Source organism: Labeo rohita, chromosome 3 (assembly GCF_022985175.1).
Source record: "Labeo rohita strain BAU-BD-2019 chromosome 3, IGBB_LRoh.1.0, whole genome shotgun sequence".
Lineage (NCBI taxonomy): Eukaryota > Metazoa > Chordata > Actinopteri > Cypriniformes > Cyprinidae > Labeo > Labeo rohita.
In genome coordinates this window covers 35,093,473-35,114,904 of record NC_066871.1, presented here as the reverse complement: position 1 = coordinate 35,114,904, position 21,432 = coordinate 35,093,473, and the positions used below count along the sequence as shown (strand labels likewise).

The window sequence follows — 21,432 nt, the reverse complement described above, 5'->3', positions numbered from 1 at the left end:
AGGGTGCAAAAAAAAAAATAATAAAAAATTTGAGAAAATCACCTTTAAAGTTGTCTACATTAAGTTCTTTGCAATTACTAACCAAAAATTATTTTTTTATATATTTATGGTAGGAAATTTGCAAAATATCTTCATGGAACATGATCTTTATTTAATATCCTAATGATTTTTGCCATAAAAAGAAAAATATATAATTTTGACAGTTTAATTTCATACAATGTATTGTTGGCTATAGAGGGTATGCATGTGACGTCATCGTCAGCTGGAGTGGCTGTGGCTCCGCCCACTGAGTGGCAAAAAGACTGAGTGGCAGCATTGGTTTTAACGCGAATGCTGCGACAGAACACACAAAACACCTCTAAAACCAAAACGAGCTTAGCGATTGAATGTACAAAGACATTTTACATGGAACCTGAGGTATATTTTTACAGACTGCTGAAAGCTACTGAAAAGAGAAGCAAATTAATCGCTGCAATTCAAAGAAACAAATGGCCTCCAGGCAGCGAAACACGGATTTGCAGTTATCATTTCATGTTAATATGGTGAATTGTGCAGTAAAATCATATCCTATATGTTGTATTGTACTATATCGTATTGACAAGTCATCAGCTAAATATTTACCATCTTAAATTCTGCATAACTGGATGTTTTTAAATAAACACTGACACAAACTATGTACGTTTTTCATCTGGATGATATGACCATACATATAACATTGATATAAGTGATCACCAGGATTTAGACCAACCTATTTTGTATTTACAAAATGAGTTCACAGGCAAATTTGCTTTATTTATTTTCCCCGGTGTCAAAATCAGACACATATAAGTGTTCGAAAACACGATTTCTGACTGCATCAATATGCAATATGCAAAGTCAGTGCATACCCTCTATTGCTACAAACATACACGTGCTACTTAAGACTGGTTTTGTGGTTCAGGGTCACATATGTGCTGATGTTAATTTAGTCTAATGTAGGGTCGTCGCTTCAATTCGCAGGTGAGTGGTGTGTAGAAGATCATAGTGGACCCACACCCTGGATTAATGTAATATTTCGGTTGCAGTGATATTAGTGACAATTAGTTAAATTAGCAAAGTTGAAGACTGACAGTGAAAGAGTAGAGAAATCAAACCTCAGAACTGTAAAGTAGAAGTTTACCGCGACTGCTGTAAATAAATTGCTGTAAGGCCATAATTGTAAAAGGACATTTACCTCTGAACACAGTTCAGCATAAGGCATTTGAACCCAATGCAACGTTTTGTGTGTGAAGTCTCTGAAGGCCATGGATTTCAAAGCTTTCCTGAAAGCTTTTGAAGTTTTGAGTCCATGGCCGGAACTGCTCTCTGTTCTCTGCAGCCATGCGGGTCTCATTCTTCTTTACATATGCCTGTTTTTTTCTATGTCTCTTTCAGAAATGCAGAGATATCAGTTGAGTGCAAAATGCCACAGCCAAATGTACCCGCTGAGAACTCCTGAATTGTGAACAAACCTCTCACTGAAAAAATAAAAGTCTTGGTTCAATGGTCTTGGTTCAATGGTCTTGGTTCATATGTATGTATATGTTTCTCTGCACAAGACAACTGATGATCTAGTGGTTAAGGTTGAAAACCATCCCTATATGTTTAAAACTGGCAAGAAAAAGATGGCTAATTTGAAGAATCAAAAATATAAATCATATTCTGGGTTATTTAACACGTTTTTGTGGGCTACATATTAGATTTGTCATAGTTTCATTGTCTTCTAGATTAATAAAAATTAAAAAAAAAAACATACAAGGTGTGTCAAAACTTTTGAATGGTAGTGTAGGGTAGACTAGGTACAGTTGTTACAGGGGTGCATTTGAAACACTTTAAATAACTTGCTTACATAACAAGTCTGATCTGTAAAATTTGCTTCACGCATGCGTATTAGTGCCTTCTTCGATCGTGGGAAATTTGAAGTACATGTGGTTCTCCAGTCCAAAGATATAGACGATTTTTTTTTTTTTTTTTTAATGTAAGTTTTTCATTTCACCACGTCCATTCCACATTGAATAACTTCTCATCTTTACATGACTGATAAGGTTAACTTACATTTTTGTATACCTTAATCTGTGCTCTAAAAACTGACATATTGTAAAATCTAGAGAGCTGCTCGAGGTGGTCAGCGGTATACAGTTGAGACACAGTGTATCATTTATTTATAATGTTTATTGTTATTATATTTATTAGGTTATTGTTTGCATTTGATCTGTTTTATTATTACTGTTTGCAGTTGTTCAGAGTTTTTTTTTTTTTTTTTTTTTACTCTTTTACTGTTTACTATACTCAAATTTTCAGTTGTTACTATTAAAATGATAAACTGAAATTTAATTTTGTATCGCTGTTTGCCATTACTGTACAATGTTTTACATATGAACTACTTTTAACTAAACAAATAATCAAATAAAATACTGAATGGAAATAAAAAGTGTTGAATTCTCATTTTTAAAGGTATTTTACATTTGCAATGAATTGGGTGTCTCAGCTGTACTCAGGTACTGTTCCAATTGTACCCTGTAATTTGTATTTTGACACACCTGTGGCAAGTAACAGGTGTGGGCAATATAGTAATCACACTTGCAACCAGTTAAAAAGTTGAGTCAACCTTTTTGTTGTGTGTCACACTGAGCATGGAGAAAAGAAAGAAGTGTAAAGAGATGTCTGTGGATTTGAGGGTAATACTTTATGTTGATAGTCCACTTTAGACATTCTATACTATAAGTAACTTTACAACTACATGTCAACTAATTCTCATTAATTTGCAGTCACATGTCAACTAACTCTCAGAGCAGACTGTTAGGTAAGGTTTAGGGTTAGAATAAGCTGACATATACTTGCAAAGTTTAGAAGAGTGTTAGAAGATATTAAGCAGACGGTCTACTAATACTCTGATGACTAGTTGACATGCAGTTGGAAATTTACTTACTGTTAGTAGAATGTCTAAAGTGGATGATCAAAATAAAGTGTAAAAATGTGGAAAAACAAAGACAATTTCAAGGCAACAAGTCCATCTCCAGAGATCCTAATGTTCCTGTGTGTCCCTGGACGTGAATAGAAGAGCAAAATTAATTAAAAGAAAATATATAACAAAAGATTGTTCGAATCGTGGATAAAGAACGCCAATTAACTTCCAAACAAATTCGAACTGATCTGTAGACACGGGGTGCTACAGCGTCAGCTCGCACTATCTGTCACCATCTGAATGAGAGGGGACGCTATGGTAGGAGACCCAGGAGGACACCACTGCTGACACAAAGGCATAAAAAAGCAAGACTGGAGTTTGCCAAAACTTATGTGACAAAACCACAATCCTTCTGGGAGAACAGACAGATGAGACAAAAGTAGGGATTTTCTGAAAGGACGTCATGGCACTGTTTACAGAAAAAGAAATGAAGCCTTCAAAGAAAAACACAGTCCCTACAGTCAAACATGGTGGAGGTTCAAAGATGTTTTGGGGTTGCTTTGCTGCTTCTGACATTGGATGCCTTGACTGTTTGGGTTCTGTGTGGAATTGTATTAGGTTTGACTTTTCATCTCTGTTTTTTTTTTTTTTTTTTTTTTTTTTTTTGTTGTTCCAATGTTCCAATAAATAAATAAATAAGTAAATAAATACATACATACATACATACATACATACATACATACATACATACATAAACATTTGAGTACCAATTTTTTGAGAGAAGGGTTACATTTTCTGACAGAAATGCAAGGGTGCTGATATTTCTGGCCATGACTGTATATATTTGAAATTCTTGCATTGTACTGATGGCCTCCATTATGCAGTGCTCTGTTTGTTGTTAGGATGGTAAAAAGGTTTAAAAATTAAATTTTTAATTTAGGCTGGTATGCCTCAGCGCTCATCGATGTCAAAATGAACGAGATGGCCAATCAAATTAAAGTAGGCAGGATTTATGGTTCACAGAAGCAGAGTGTGAATTCCAGCGCAAAGCGTCAAAGCGTTTTTTTTTTTTTTTTTTACGTTGCAATATTCAGACTTACAAAGTGAATCACATTCTTGGAAATAAAAACTATCACTTTGCGATTTCAATCCATATTTGAGCAGAAATGTATTCCATTGGTGTTCGACTCACTGTTGGGGATACTGCTTGAAATGGATTTAAAGCTGTGAATTTGGTTTAACTACCCTTTTGTAAAATAGCCTGAAGAACACTTGTTAAACATTGTTTAAAGCTGAACTGAACATATATTGACATGTGGAATCTAGAATGATAGATGGATAGAGACAGAAGCGTTGAGGGGGTGACTGATAAATGTATGAGCTTAATTTAGTCTGTAGTTCATAGACAGACTGAAAGATGCCTCACGGAAGATGATATGAATCATGATGAAACTCTTTTCTACTGTTTCAACAAGTTCAACTCTTATAGATTTTTTTAATATTTAAGTTTTTCTAGTAGGCTATTCATGCCACTATTACTAACATTGGCCTGTAACAATGTAGTGTTGCCATTACTGGTAATATTCATAAGTATATTCATTAACAAAACCTAGTTTTGACTCAGTTATGTAAATTAGTTTGTTTAGTTATTAACTATTCATTAGTATTTAGTGTATTTTTTTCTGTTCAAGCTTAATGCTGTCACATAAATTGAGATCCTCACTGTTTTACAAACAAAATACTGTAAATACTGTATAAATGAATTATAAAAATAATATAAAAAATATTATCCTATAGTTGTATAGTTATATATAACAAACAGACAAAAAAAAATGATAAGATTAATTTTAGATTAATTGTTTTAAACTGCCAGTAGCTTATATCTTGGAAAAATTCTTTCTTTCTTTTTTTTTCTTTTTTTTTTTTTTAGGGCACCCCTTTTCCAGTGTTACCCCAAAATTAAAAAAAGAAATCTAGACAGGGGACCTGAGTTACAGTCCAAAAATGTAAGAATGTACTGCACTGCCAGTATTTTCTTTATCTTTATCTTTTTTTTTTTTTTTTTTTTTTTTTAAGAAAAGCTTTGAAGAACAGAGCAGCTCTTCTCTGTCTCATAGCCGGCATGAGTTTCTATTCTCAGCAGGTTTCTCAGATGATGCCGCTGATGGCAAAGCTGCATCATCACTGTCAGATATCCCAGAATTCCTCCTGCTTTGAGAACGCCAGCTCTGCATGATACAGGAACGAACAACGAATATCACGCATATCTGAGTCAACAGCTTTAAAAAGACACACACACACACACACACACACACACACACACACGTATCTCTACAGTCAATAGTCCCAATGCTTTCTGAAGTTTTACACTTATGAAACATTCTATATTTATTTTTACCCCAGATGGAGCAGCTAAAAATGTAAATACACTCATTTTAAAAGTATATTTTATTTTGTACAAACAATAGCGCATATGAAATATGTAAAATGCACATATTTACACAATGAATTTCAGTCAATCCGTAAATAATTCACATCTGTTCTCTGCAAGCAGAGAGAGTTTTTTTTTTTTTTCACAGCAGAGAATCGCATTCCATATGAACTTAGAAGTCAACATGAAACCAAAACTGACCGTAAATACATAATATGCACAGCTGGTCTTATAGTACATGTTATTCTCAATAAAACATTCTCTGTAATATTTCATCAAAATGTAATAACGCACTCTGCCTCTGAAATGACTTTTAATTTGATACAACTATTCTTGAGCATTCACTTTTTCTGTTATGAACCTATTACAAACTATCAAAATAAATCCAAAGTGGGTCAGATTTTATAGGTTCGGGGTCAATTGTCTATTAGCAAGCTTCTGCGACACATTCATTTTCACACTTATTTTTATTCATTTCTTTAGCTGTGAATTCAAAGCATTCTGGATCTGGTAACACTTCATTTTAAAGTGACAGTTACATATGCTACATGCACTTACTACTGTGTATATAAACAGTAAATTATGCATAATTACAAGCAACTAACCCTAAACCAAACCCTAACCCCACCTTATGGTAAGTACATGTTGTTAATAGGTATTACTGAAGTAACAATGTCACCTTAAAATAAAGAGTTAAACTGGATCTTAAAGGAGAAGTCCACTTCCAGAACAAAATCGACAGATAATGTACTCACCCCTTGTCATCCAAGATGTTCATGTCTTTCTTTTTTCAGCCATAAAGAAATTTCATTTCTTCATATAATGGACTGTATATTAAATTGTATATTTTTAATGAAAATAACCAATCATTTTGAAAGATAAGACCCTTCTTTCTTGGCTGGGATCGTTTACAACCACATTTGGGATCATTTGAAGCTGCATTTAAACTGCATATTGGAAGTTCAAAATCGGGGCACCATACTAGTCCATTATATGGGGAAAAACCCTGAAATGTTTAACTCAAAAAAACATAATTTCTTTACAGCTGAAGAAAAAAAGACATGAAGATCTTGGATGGCAAGGGGGTGAGTATATTATCTGTAAATTTTTGTTCTGGAAGTGGACTTCTCCTTTAATTCTACTGCCATCCAAGTGTATTTTGACTATTTTGCATTTATGCATAGTGGTTACAGTGAAAACAAAAACACCATATCTCAACTTAAACAACTAATATATTTTATAATTATTACCTTTAAAAAGTGTAAAATGTGTACAGAAATGTGTAAGAAATGCCCAGATTGAGGTGGTAGCAGCAACCATGTGGACCCAAATTTGCATAGAAACTACAGCTAATACATTATTTCCTATGTGCTAGTTGCTGTTTCTTCTCCTAAACAACATCAGTTTTCACAAAAAAAGTTCCTTCTTGAAACTCTAATGCAAAACTAGACCTTTGTATCTGAAAGCGTTTATGTAAACCAGCAGGCAAATAGATTAGTCAGGCTGTTTCAGGGTACTGTTCTTGGTAATGCAGGTCAACTTGGTGAACTGTGGCCAAAAAAGCTTCCTCAAAAGTAGATGAAATAGGTATTTCAGGAGAAGATTATTTCTTTACAAACCATTGCAAACTCAGCTCTGACTCTATCTGGCTCTAAATCCGTGCAGCTGTTTCTAAAGATTTCACCAGCTGTGTCAATCACAGCCTACAAATCTCTAAAAACAAATACCAACCCCTAAACTTAATCCAAACCCTAACCTTAAAGGGATCGTTCACCCTAAAATGAAAATACTGTCATTAATTACTCACCCTCATGTCGTTCCAAACCTTTAAGACCTTTGGAACACAAATTAAGATATTTTTGATGAAATCCAAGAGCTTTCTGGCCCTACATAGACAGCAACACAACTGACATGTTCAAGGCCAAGAAAGGTAGTTAGGAAATAAGTGAAATAAGTATTTGATCCCCCATCAATCTGCAAGATTTCTGGCTCCCAGGTGTCTTTTATACATGTACCAAACTGAGATTAGGAGCACTCTCTTAAACGGAGTGCTCCTAATCTCTTTTTGTTACCTGTATAAAAGACACCTGTCCACAGAAGTAATCAATCAATCAGAATCCAATCTCTCCACCATGGCCAAGACAAAAGAGCTGTCCAAGGATGTCAGGGACAAGATTGTAGACCTACACAACACTGGAATAGGCTACAAGACCATCGCCAAGCAGCTTGGTGAGAAGGTGACAACAGATTGTGTGGTTACTCGCAAATGGAAAAAACAAAAAAATAACTCTCAGTTTCCCTCGGTCTTCATGCAAGATCTCACCTTGTGGAGTTTTAATGATCATGAGAACAGCGAGGAATCAACTCAGAACTACACGCAAGGATCTTGTTGATGATCTCAAGGCAGCTGGGACCATAGTCAACAAGAAAACAACTGGTAACACGCTACGCCGTGAAGGACTGAAATCCTGCAGCACACGTAAGGTCCCCCTGCTAAAGAAAGCACATGTACAGGCCCATCTGAAGTTTGCCAGTGAACATCTGAACATCCAGAGGAGAACTAGGTGAAAGTGTTGTGGTCAGATGAGACCAAAATTGAGCTTGTTGGTATCAAATCAACTCGCCGTGTTTGGAGGAGGAGGAGGAATGCTGCCTATGACCTCAAGAACATCATACCCACTGTCAAAGATGGAGGTGGAAATACTATGCTTTGGGGGTATTTTTCTGCTAAGGGAACAGGATAACTGCACCGCATCAAAGGGACGATGGACAGGGCCATGTACCGTCAAATCTAGGGTGAGATCCTCAGCCCGGGCACTGAAAATGGGTCGTGGATAGGTATTCCAGCATGACAATGACCCAAAACACACGGCCAGGACAACAAAGAAGTGGCTCAAGAAGAAGCACATTAGGGTCCTGGAGTGGCCTAGCCAGTCTCTAGACCTTAATCCCATGGAAAGTCTGTGGAGGGAGCTGAAGGTTTGAGTTACCAAATGTCAGCCTCGAAACCTTAATGACTTGGAGAGGATCTGCCAAGAGGAGTGGGACAAAATCCCTCCAGAGATGTGTGCAAACCTGGTGGCCAACTACAAGAAATGACTGACCTCTGTGATTGCCAGTTAGGGTTTTGCCACCAAGTACTAAGTCATATTTTGTGAAGGAGTCAAATATTTATTTCACTCATTAAAATCAATTTAGAACTTTTTTGAAATGCATTTTTTTCTGGATTTGTTGTTGTTGTTATTCTGTCTCTCACTGTTCAAATAAACATACCATTAAAATTATAGACTGATAATTTCTTTGTCAGTGAGCAAACATACAAAATCACAGGGGATCAAATAATTTTTTCCACCACTGCAAGTTTCCTGAACACTAAATTAAATTAAGTCTGAACTTTTATTTAAATATGATGGTGATTTAGTTGACCAGTTAAGACAGCTGTGGGACAGGGTTTAGCTGAAAATATCATGCAACTTTACTCTGGTATGTGACAGCCACTTCTCACAATCCAATTAGATCCTGATGGATGGAACCACATTGCTTCTGTGAAATCGGACCAAATCAAAATGCCATTTCCTTAGATTTCCTATTTTCCAAAATATAACACATTAAAATGTGTTGTGTATACAGTAGAATGCTGCAGTGATGATGTATTTTTGTATTCCAGCCTGGAAGGTTGCATCACCTTGACTGGAAATCACAAGCGGGTACTTTATGATGCATTTTACGTTGTAGAATAAAACATGAAACTATCTTGAGTTTGTGTTAAATGCATTACTTCATTTCAGGCATTTAACCAATAACCTTAAAAAAAATAATAACATTGACTTCAGCACAGCAGAAACTAGAAGTGCTGAGATGCAACTTGTTTCTGGGTTTTGGCCTACATAAATACATCATCTTGCAGCTCACTATAATCTTTCATGTTGACTTTAAAATTCATGTACAGTTCTGGCACTTTCAGCATTCCCAAAGCTACAGCTTCTAGACTCTGACCTGCATCATAAAGGAGCTCCACACTCAAAACTGTATTTTGCATTTATTTTCTGCTCACGTCATCCACCCCTGAAACCACCACCAGCCGAGCTCTTTCAGACTGACCCCAAAGATGGTGAACCCCACAGTATCAGGTTACCATCTTGCTTACCATCACAAGCTCACCTGGAGGCAATGTTTTGCTTTGGATCAAAGTAACCAAGAGTGAGGACACTTCTCTGGACGGATCTTCCAGCTTGACGTCAACGACCTCAGTCCAACAATTCCCATAAACCTGTTGATACCGGTGTTCTGGGGCCATGTTTGACTGTCCAGGACTAGCCTCGGTTTACCACAGACATCTCCAGAGGTCTATGGTCAAAACTCAAAGGCAGTCCCTGCATAGCGCCACCTGGCCGTGGAGGTAGTCTCTGCACGGGCAAAGCCGCTGGTGTTTGGCGCTGACTCCAGCGCAACTGAATAGCAGCGGCTCCTTTTGCTGGAAACACTCTCTCCTGTCCATGTGTACTGCTGGAAACACATGATTCTTTTCCGCTTCTAAAGACTCACACTGAGCGTTAAGCCTGAAAAACACACATTCACACAATTTACACATTTCAAAGAACCGCAGACAAGAAAAGGGGAAAGAAACGCAATACAGCACAGTGAATAGAGAACAATGATTACTCATTTTTACAATGGTCTTGGTTACAAAAATATTTTTCATTCATTTTCTTCATAGGGATTGAATATCTGTCAGCTGTAAGCTAAACCAACTAGCTGTGAAATGACCCAAAAGATTTTAATTGAAGCAAAAAAAAAAAAAAAAAAAAAAAAAAAGCACATAAAAAATGAGAAAGATACTAAGCTGCAAGATTGTACAATTCGCATTTTGGAGTAAATAAGCTGCTCATTCCAGTGAAGCAGTGAAGAAAAAAATTACTTATATTGATTGTTTGTATGGAAAATATACTTTTTTTAGTTTACTGTAAGTTGAAATAACACTGACTTGTCTGTCTTTTTTTTGTATGCTGTTGATAAACATTTAGACAAAATGATTGTTGTATTTGATAAAATTATTGTTGTATTGTTGTAATGTTTTTGATTGATTTCTTTCCCAAATTGCATTGGCTGCTCTAAATTATGAGATACCAATATTTCAGAAGTTTAGGACACATGCTTATTTGATAACCTTTTTTTAATATTGGTGTGTGTTTATGTACATACTTTTTTTTAAGATTAGCTGTTTTTTTGTTTTTGTTTGTTTTTTTCCAAAGCATTGTTAGACGCCAGTGTTTCCCGTCATAACTATGCAAATATTTGATTTTAAAAACAGTATCATAGCTTTTAAATTATATATTGTTTTGATTTTTAATCTGTATTTAACCTCAGAAAAAAAAAAATGTGTAAGGTATTAAAGTCTGATTTTATGGTGGCTGTGCTTTAAAATTACATTTTTACAATTCAAGTAATGAAGGATTTTGAAAGTCTGACAGTGTTAAGAAATCCTGTAAGGTTAACCTTGTATACTTTCAACATTTGAAAATGATTAAGAGTTGAAAAAATTTCTTAGAAATGTAATTGGATGAAATCAGTTGCATTACTTGAAATAGTTACACTACTTATTGCATTTTAAATAGGGTAACTTATTACATTTCTAAAGTAACCTTCCCAACACTGAATGCATGCATATTATGATGCTAAACAAGGATCGGAGTGTGTATTATAATGTATTATATAGTAATTATAGGTTTCACACAAAGTGTCCCCTAAAAAATCAATGTCATAACTTCATATTAACTGTGATAATCACTGCACAAAGAACAAATAAATAAAACAACAAACACATTTATGCAAAAATGTGCAAAATCCAGAAATGCTGTGTGTCTCACCCATTGAAGGCCTCAATATTGTTGATGAAAGGAAAGTAAGCTGGCTCGCAGATTAGACCAGCATCCTGGCAGGTTTTCACACAGGACGAGTCCTCGGGAGACAAGAAGAGCCGGAGGGCGCTGAGGGGCGGCCAGCAGGCCGGAGCAGTGATGTTGGGAGCCCAGATCAAAGCTGTGGAGTTGGGCAGCTGGAGGAAAGGACTGGGTGGATTCCCAGGCCATGATCTGGATTCATTGGCTGTAGGGAATGGACTGATGCGGCGACAAAAATCCTGGAAAAAACACACAGTGAATGTGACTATGACTGAAGACATCTTCATAAGAGAGCCTTATGATCAGTGTTGGGCAGTAGCATCGCTACAGTTAGTTACACTACTAGTACTTTACACTACTTTGAGCAGTTTAGTTTTTCACTAACCATTCATAAACGTTGTTTTCTCAAAAACACAAACATGTACATTCATGTTGCTTACATATTATTGTAGCCCAGTTAGTGCTGATTATAAACTAATTTAGCAATTAACATGTTTTTAAGATACTGAAAACTACTCCAGGGTGCCAAAACCCCCTCAAACCCCAGAGGGTTAACTACATTTCTCAATAGTGTGGTGGTAGCATTACTGTTTTCTGAATCAAATAGCTTTTCAGTAGCTCTTTTGTTGATCAAGTAGTGCGGCAGCATCCACACAAGCTACATTTTCCTAAACACTTTTGAAGCTTGGAAATACAACTGCTAAGGATCACTGATCAGTAAGTGACACCACCGCATACCCATGCAAACCAAGGTGCGTATGCATACGTACACATACAAATGAACATACACACACTCTTGACACCTGGTTTTGTTATTTTGGTGGATCACATGTTTTTTTTTGGTTGTTTTTGTTGCCAAATTGGTTTGGAACAGTTCCTGAATAAACAATTTAACTGAACAATTATACCTTCCTGATCTGTTTGACTGACAGTTTTATTGATCGCTGAGATCAGGGTTGCCAGATTTTCACAACAAAACCTGCGTTTTGAGAGGAGTCCTCGTTTCCCCTGCGTTACACATGCACATGCTGCGGCCTACTTCGGTTGCCACGTCAGAGCCATAACACGCTGCAGACGTGTGTAGTGTGTGGGAAGAGATTTATTCATCATACAGTGTAGATAGCTTCACTTATAACGCGAGTGTCTTTGAAAATGCATAAACTTGCACTAGAATAGGCTAGGCTAATCAGTCATGATGTTCTTTGATAATGTTAAGCTGCTTTTAGCCTTATGCTGGAGCTGGTTTCGGGCAATGAAACTAGTATGTAAATAATTAAATACATTAGCACGATAATATCAGGTATTGGCGATCTCGCAGGCGGATGATAGGACCCAACACTACTGTATAGTAACAGTATGGCATAGACAGGTTTTTCTCCTCATCAGTCCAAAACAAGTCCAATAATATGCATCCATCCATAATAAAAAAGTGCCTCACACGGCTCCGGGGGTTAAATAAAGGCCTCCTGTAGTGGATTGATGCGTTTTTGTAAGAAAAAGATAAAATGTTTAAAATGTAAGAGTCACTTTAATCTAGCTTGCGCTAAAAGTTGTACACTGAACTTGCTTCTTTAAGGGGCGTGGCAGTACTGAAATACCATCTAAGCTGTTCGCCAATCGCAACGCAGTGGGACAGCTAACCTATCACAACACATTTAGTTTTTCGGAAGGCGGGCCTTCATTAAACCTGGAACTAATCAAGCCTTATGTGCCAGGCTGGGAGAAATGTATTGTAATAAATTATGCAAATTATATTAAAAAGGACTGGGTTAAAATAATGTTAAAAATAATGTGTTTTTAAAACCACCAAGCATGAAAGCATGTTCTAGTACATCCCCAAAACAAAATCAAGACTTTGTAAAAAAAAGAGCATAATAGGACCTCTTTTAAAAGACTCTTTTATGCCTGTAGTTCAAATTAGTTATTTTAGTTTCTTTTAGTATGTTATTTTCAGGTTTCAGCTCAGATAAAGTGGGACTGAGCGTTAAGGTGTTGAACAAAGCATTGAGGGTTGCTCTCAAAAGTGTGTGTTTCGCTTTATGTGTGCACATCAAATCCCAGAGGCAACTGACTAGCAAGCTCAGCATATATGTAGTTCACATCATAGGCAAAAATATGCTTGCGCTTATTCTCTTACATTTTTGTCTACGTGTGCATGTCTAACACAGATCACAGACTTGCACTGCTCCCAATTCATACAGTATCTGTCCTATATAGTATTCAAAATAAAAATGTGTCCCGAATCACAGTAAAATATGACAGTGTTGCCAGGGTTGCAATTTAGCTATTTTGCAAAAGCGGGGGTGTGGGTTTTTTGGGCTACTTATATAATGTACCACGGATGCCAAAAACTTGATCTGTTGACTAGGAAAAAATTAAAATACATGTTTTTCACTAATGTGTGTTGAGCTTTGGAATGAATACCTGGCAACCTAAGTGCCACTGAAAGAGTGAGTAAAGGAGAAACTCTCTTTACACATTTGATTTCACAGAGTTTCGCCCACATAGGACATTTAAAGGCAGGTTAATTGAGTTTGACATTGTAAATTAATTTAACACTGAAGCTTGTGTGCAAAACAAGAGTATGTAAAGAGTAAAGAGTATACAGGCAATTGATTATGATCTTGACTGAGATCAGAAAATAGTTTTCCATTTATTGTGTTAAGATGTGTGCAATCTACAGTATAGCAAGTTAAAATAATTGGGGTAGTGCACTCACAATACACATTTTAAGGTAAACCAAATCTTATTTTAATCTGCTAAATCAATAATCTGGAAAATTTGTTTATTAGGCAAAAAAGTATATGCCTTTAAATAATAGGCATTAACATAATTTCTGTAAATCTGCTTTAAAATGATGCTGATGCACTATATAAACAGCCTAAATTTGACTTTGACTTTTGGCTATGCCAGCTTATCACATTGTGACAGACATATTTAAAATATTTAAGGTCCTTTATGGCAATCCCGCACTTGTCTGTGCAATTAGAAAGCAGAGAAAAGGACTTTTCATTCTCTTTGGGAGGGTTCTGAGTTGGGTTTGGGCTGGAAATTCATCTGGGACCTGGCAACCCTGCTAAATGATATGCTGAATGATAGTGTGTATCTGCAGAATCCAGATACATACTGAGAATCCATAAGAAAAGATGACAGAATTCAAATAGCGTGTTTCTGATGGATGTTAGCAAATGGCATTAAGACACGTGGACACACAAACTGATAATTGTCCATAACCATTCATGGTTGTTTATATTTGAAGTGTTCAGATGCAAAACCCTCTAAAAACCATCTCAGTCAAAAATGATACTGAGTGAATGCTCTCGACACATAGCATACATCCATCAAATACTTTTAACTTCAAAGTCATTAAATCCCAGCCTCAGCCCAATCAGATGTACCAGTACTTAAGTAGAAACCTATACATAGGAGCCTGAAAAAAAAAATGCTTATTTTAAAGAGAAATATTATATGGACTTTATATGGCTTTTGCATCTGAACTCTTCATTTGTTCTTCAATAGTATTGTGTCTGAAATGTCTACATACCTGGTGTTGAATGTAAGCGTTCACTCTCTCCAGCATGCCTTCACAAGTGTACTCATATGGTATAAAGGGCTCCACCTGTGCAAACAGACAAATGACAAAAGACACAGACAGAAACCTGAAATATTTCTGCATCCTATGCACCAATACACACTGTTCACTGAACTAATGCCTGACAATGCATGTCATTAATGTACTATGGACATTTGACTCATTTTTAAAGGTGTAGTGTGGTATTATGTACTTGTTTATTTATTTAATGGATTCCATAAAATATCTGTGGCACTATTAGAATAATCTTTTAGTTTAAGCAGTTTGGCTCGTCTATCTTGGCTTGACCACTCAGTGATGGCTGACCAATGGCAGATGGGAGAAGTGTTTGGAAACAGGAAGAATGCTCTAATAAATTGTGTCTTTTGAAGTCATACAATAGCTTTTGTATGTCTCATATTAAAGTTGTTACATATGGGAAATCCTCTACAATGCAGTGCTCAGATATGCTTCTCAGATTACAAACTGATTGTCAGTTACTACGTTGTGACACTGTTACACAAAGACACGTGTTTGCACCACTTCTCTCAGAAAATTGTTCCAATTGCAAATGTTTGGGTATTCACATGCTTATTGGTTTTGTTTGCACTTCAACAACACAAAAAACAGAGAAGAAAAGTCAAACTTGATAAAGTTTCACACAGAACTCAAAAATGGACTGGACATTTATTATTGGCACCTTGTCAAAATTGTAAGAAATAATTGCTTTTCAAGCATGTAATGCTCCTGTAATTTGTATTTAAACACACCTGTGGCAAGTTACAGGTGTGGGCAAAATGATAATCACACTTTCAACCAGTTAAGATGGAGAAAAGTTGACTCAACCTTTGTGTTGTGTGTCACACTGAGCATGGAGAAAAGAAAGAATTGTAAAGAGTTGTCTGTGGATTTGAGAGAAAAAAAATGTGGAAAAACATGGACAATCTCAAGGCTAAAAATCCATCTCCAGAGATCTTAATGTTCCTGTGTCCACTGTTTGCAATATAATCAAAAGGTTTACAGCACATGGCACTGTAGCTAATCTCCCTGGACGTGGACGGAAGAGCAAAATTAATGAAAAATTAGGAGGTTTGTTCGAATCGTGGATAAAAAACCCCAATTAACTTCAAACAAATTCAAGCTGATCTGCAGACACAAGGTGCAACAGTGTCAACTCACATTATCTGTCGCCATCTGAATGAAAAGGGACGCTATGATAGGAGACCCAGGAGGACACCACTGCTGACACAAAGGCATAAAAAAACAAGACTGGAGTTTGTCAAAACTTATGTGACAAAACTACAATCCTTCTGGGAGAACGTACTGTGGACAGATGAAACAAAAGTAAAGCGTTTGGTAAAGGGCATCATGGCACTGTTTACAGAAAAAAGAAATGAGGCCTTCAAAGAAAAGTACCCAGTCCCTACAGTCAAACATGGTGGAGGTTCAAAGATGTTTTGGGGTTGCTTTGCTGCTTCTGGTACTAGATGCCTTGACTGTGTGAATGGTATCATGAAATCTGATGATTACCAAAGAATTTTGGGGCGCAACGTAGTAGCCAGTGTCAGACAGCTGCATCTCCACCAGAGGTCATGGGTCTTCCAGCAGGACAATGACCCGAAACAAACTTCAAAAAAAAAAAAAAAAAAAAAAAAAAAAAACTCAGCAATGGTTACAAACAAAGAGCTAGAGAGTTCTTAAATGGCCAGTCCAGATCTGAATCCCATAGAACACCTGTGGAGAGATCTCAAAACAGTAGCTGGGAGAAGGCGTCCTTCAAATCTGAATGACCTGGAGCAGTTTGCAAATGAAGAGTGGTCTAAAATTCCAATAGAAAGGTATAAGAAACTCATTCATTGTTACAGGAAAAGACTGATGTATTATCTTTTTTTTCCCCAAATGGGGTGCTACCAAATATTAAGTTAAGGGTGCCAACAATAATTTTGTCCACTACATTTCTGGGTTCTGTGTGGAATTGTACCAGATTAACATGTGAGTACCAAAACATTTGCAACTGCAACAATTTTCTGAGAGAAGGGTTGCATTTTCTGACAAAATTACAAGGGTGACGATATTTCTGGCCATGACTGTAAATGAGTTTTGATAGTTTTACAGTTGTCTCAGCCATTTTAATCCTCTTAATCATTTTAATGTGTGTATGTCTTTAAATGTTCATGGGATTAATCACATGACAGGAAGTAGACCAGTATAAAGCAAGCAGCATGACAAACAAACAGGGTCATTGATCAAACACATGCTGGATTGTGGAGTTGTTTTATAAAGTTACCATTCCAGTTTCTCACATGTTTTGGATTATCACTTTCGTTGGGCTGTATATACACCGGCGGACACTTTTACCTTGGAACTTAAACCCACTAGGAATCTTAAGGACTGTTTTATGGTACTATTTAAATGGACAATTTGCCTTTAACAGCCTGAGCTATTCTAGTTGTATTGTGTTAAGTTCCTTGTGCGTTGTGTCAAAATGCAATTTATACAGTCTACTTTTGTCATTTTTCTTGTCTTTTTAAAAACACTTATTTTACCTCGCACAGTATAATCTGACCCCTTTTAATTATCGTAACATCTTCTGATAAGGCCGAGCGTTACAGTGTAACTCAAAGTAAGAAGAGACAGACTGACATTTTGTGCATCTCTACAACTGAAAACTTTTTCTCTACATTCAACTACATGTTTCTGTCTGTGTTTACTTATCCTATTTTTGCACTGTGGATAAAAAAAAAAAGTTGCAATTTCAAACTTTCAAAAGGTACTCTATGGGTTCCCATAACAACGGGATATTTCTGCTTGGAGAAAGCAACTGAGTCAGAACTGAAGACTAAACCGACCTAAAAACTGCATGACACCTTAGTGCTTAATTGGCACCATAGGAGATGAGAGCATTTTCAAACGTCCTCTTCCAACAACTAGACAGTTCTGGATGACAGTATGTATTTGCATGATCAAAAATAAATAAACAGATAAATACAAACATGGACAGTCTACATATGTATGTATATATAGATGCGACAACCGGTGTTTACAGTAACTGTAACAGAACTGCAATAAAGAAAATGAAAGTTTACCTTCTCTTTAAGTATATCTTGAACAACTGTCTCGAATTCTTGAGAGTTGTTGAAGTCTACTGTTATGACGTGGGGTTTGCCGATGTACTCTTCAGTGTATGGATGCTGAGATGACACCTGTTGAGAAGAAGAAAACATGAGTGCTATCTGTCATGAGTGCACTACATTCATTATTTTGCTCGAGTTCATTTTCACAGTTCACAGCTTTGAAGATCTGAAGAGCGGGATTATACGAACAGCAGAGTTGCAACATAGGCTCATTGGAAATATGGCCTCTATATACATCTCTGCAAAACCGAAAAAAAAAAAAAAAAAACGTACCTATGTGTACGAATCACTGCAGCTTCCAGTTGAAATGAACACCAGAGGCAGTAAAACTACAACTTTTCTTCCTTTTCACACAAAGTATGATTTACAGGTACAGAGTTTTGATTAATAAAGCCTAATTTTCATACAATTCCTTGCAGAATATTATGTTATGAATAAAAAAAAAAAAACATCCTGTACTATTTGAAAGCTGATACTTTTGAACGTTGTCGTCACATATACAGCTTCATATGCATGATTTTTGTAATTCATTAGGTTTGCTTGGTAGCTCATGCAATACAGCGTTGCACTTGAGTGATGAAGAGCGTTGGTATGAACCCTGTAAAACTACGGTTCGACAAAACAGCTCAAATCCACATAAAAAATTTAAAATAGCACGGCTGCATCAACAAATGGTTTTTTAATCACTTTTGCATTTGTTAAAACTATTGGTTAGGTTTAGGGTTGGGTTTGATGTAGGGGATATTTCCAACACGACAGAGTATTAACCTTTAGCGACACTCCCCCTGATATTTGAATTCTGAACATCCGTAATACTTACCTCAAGCAGTGTAATAAATATGCAGCAATACATGCCTGTACACACGTAATAAAAACGGGCCACGGTTACGTGTTTTTCCACTCTCTGGACATTTCACTTTGAAACTGACGCAAAACGCGCAATAAGATATGTAATTACAATGTTGCAGAAATGTATAAAGAGGCACATATTTTCATGAGCCTGGGTTGCAGAATTGTGTGCCATTCAGAAGTGAATTGACATTGCCTTTTAAGTTTTAACACAATTCCTTAATTTGGACTAAGGATGCATAGTTTGAATTTTAATGTGAATTTCAGGCAGTAGAATTAAGAAGGAAAAAAAATCTGAAATTTGCACATTTTTATATTCAACGTATGGGCTGTATTTGTATGAAATACTTTAGAAAAGTATAATATATATTTTACACCGCTACGGCATTTCAATTAATATCATCTAATGTCTTTTGAGACAGAACATGTTCTATGAATTTATGAACATCTGAAATGGTACATATTTTATAATAGATTAGCTTATGTGTATGTACCGTATATTAATTGTTACGGAAGCCCATTTTCACCACTGAATAAAAAATAAAAAAGGCATTGCGACTTTTTTTTTCTTAGAATTATAAAGTTACAAAGTCAGAATTGCATGCTATAAAGTCACAGTTGTATGTTATAAAGACATGTTATTGTATGTTGTTGTATGTTATTTACGCGTGTTTTGCTGCCTGTCTGTCTGTATCATCATTGTGGGTTATATTAAAGACTTTTGGATTTCACCTTCATCCTTGTGCAAGTTTGTCCATCCTACACGTGTTGTGACATCAAAATATGATATCTCACAATTCTGAGAAATGAAATCAGTGAACTTATAACTGGAAAAAAAAAACAGTGAGATAAAAAGTTGCAATTACCTGTTTTATTATTATATATTATTATTATTATTATTATTATTATTTTTATTCAGTGACAGTAACGGGCTGCCATAGACTGTATAGATAGCTATGTTACATATTTTGGGAGTACTAAACTGTTAGTTTAGGGAAATATGTCTAGAAATAAATATCAGGAATAAATGCATACTATATGTGTCAGAATGATATTACGCAATTACTTTTTGTAAAAAAAAAACAAAAAAAAAAAAAAAAACATGTTGGACTAAAGAAAGTATGTGACTCTCTTTAAATTTTAAATCAGCTACTTCTTTGTGCACAATGGCCACTTTTCAAATTGCTGATGCATAGAAGATTGAGTCAGCAGACTGCTCTTACCTCTCTGGACGTGGGCTTCCCTCTGAAGAACTCATGATTGAGGGAGCTGCGAGGGGGGGCTGAACTTTGGCTGCAGGAAAACGCAGCCATTGGCTATGGCCTCTAAAGGGGCAGGACCTTCATAGGGAAAACCAAATCCTAAGAAGAGCTGAGAGAAAATTGATGTTTAGGATTGTTAGGGGTGTTAACTGATTACAAGTTTAATCAAATCTCTGAATACTATCATCAACCAAAACACAGTTAATAACATATATGGATATTTGATGAGGAAAGTATAAGTGTACATAAAATAACTGCTGTAGAAAAAATCTCTTATGGAACTTGCATGATGGTCTTTTTTAATACACATTATTGTATTACATTTATATATTATTTACTGAATGTATCATTTAAATTGACAGTCCTACAACCAGTGCTTGGTAGTAACTGATTACAGTTACATTTGTAAACTGACTAGATTAGTCTGGCAAAGCTAGTCATAGTTTTGAGATTTATATGTTTACCAAATGTTCTTTTGCAATAACTTTTTAGACTGTGAATGTGACTTTGACTCAGAAATACTGTCTGATTTGTTAGCACACACAAATTGGATTTCTAATGCCAAAATTGGCTGTTCATAATTAAACACCTCCATAACGCAAACATATATGAGTCTATATCTGTATCACTGGGGAAAAAAATCCCTTTCTATTTTTTATACCATGTATAAATTTGCAATCCAAATGCTTCAGAACAAAAGCAACACTCAGTCCTTTAGACCACTATGAGGCTATAATTATGCAAGTTACTAAGTTATTTAAACTGCATTATCCCTTAGATGTGAAAGTCCATCATGCTAACAATACCTTGGCCTTCCTTAGAAGCTGCTGTAGCTCCTGTTGGGGCAATAAGCCGTGGTTCCTGACAAATGCGGGGACCTCAGGGGGCCGCTGGGTCTCATAGTACACTGTCCCGTGGATGTCCATGTAACGGTGTAAGATGGTCAGCAACTTCTCTTTGCCCTGTTGAAACAAGCGAGGAGGAAATGAGAATAAACTCTATTGAAAGACTAATGTGTCTCTTGATGCCTGCTACATCGATATGTGGTCCCATGAGAAGTCCCTACTTATGAGTTTGTAAATTGTAATTACTATGTCATAATGTAGTTCAAGCGATTTTGGAAAAAGAAAAAGAAGAAGAAAAAAAATGCAAAATGAAGTGCATTTAATTGTTGCTTTCTCACTATTTTAACATTGTACTGCCACACAGAATTATAGGAAATGTAGTTAAGTCACGCAAGTCTTTCAGCTTTTCTCAGCTGGCTAAATGAACAGTATTTTCTGGCATGCATTATAGAGTTTTTAATCAACACTACACAAAATGCATACAAATTGTGCATTAAAGAGTGGATAGTTTTGAATC

At 36.1% G+C, this 21,432-nt stretch overlaps 1 protein-coding gene across 1 annotated transcript in view; it reads right to left on the bottom strand.

The window, feature by feature from the left end:
- Window positions 1–5,564: 5,564 nt before the first annotated feature.
- LOC127162665 (alpha-1,6-mannosylglycoprotein 6-beta-N-acetylglucosaminyltransferase B) overlaps window positions 5,565–21,432 on the bottom strand; it is a 130,144-nt gene continuing 114,276 nt past the window's right edge. Inside the window, 7 exon segments of the mRNA XM_051105497.1 lie at window positions 5,565–9,913; window positions 11,222–11,493; window positions 14,799–14,873; window positions 17,912–18,028; window positions 20,032–20,088; window positions 20,090–20,179; window positions 20,877–21,032. Coding sequence (XP_050961454.1) covers window positions 9,715–9,913; window positions 11,222–11,493; window positions 14,799–14,873; window positions 17,912–18,028; window positions 20,032–20,088; window positions 20,090–20,179; window positions 20,877–21,032 — 966 coding nt within the window. The 3' untranslated portion in view covers window positions 5,565–9,714.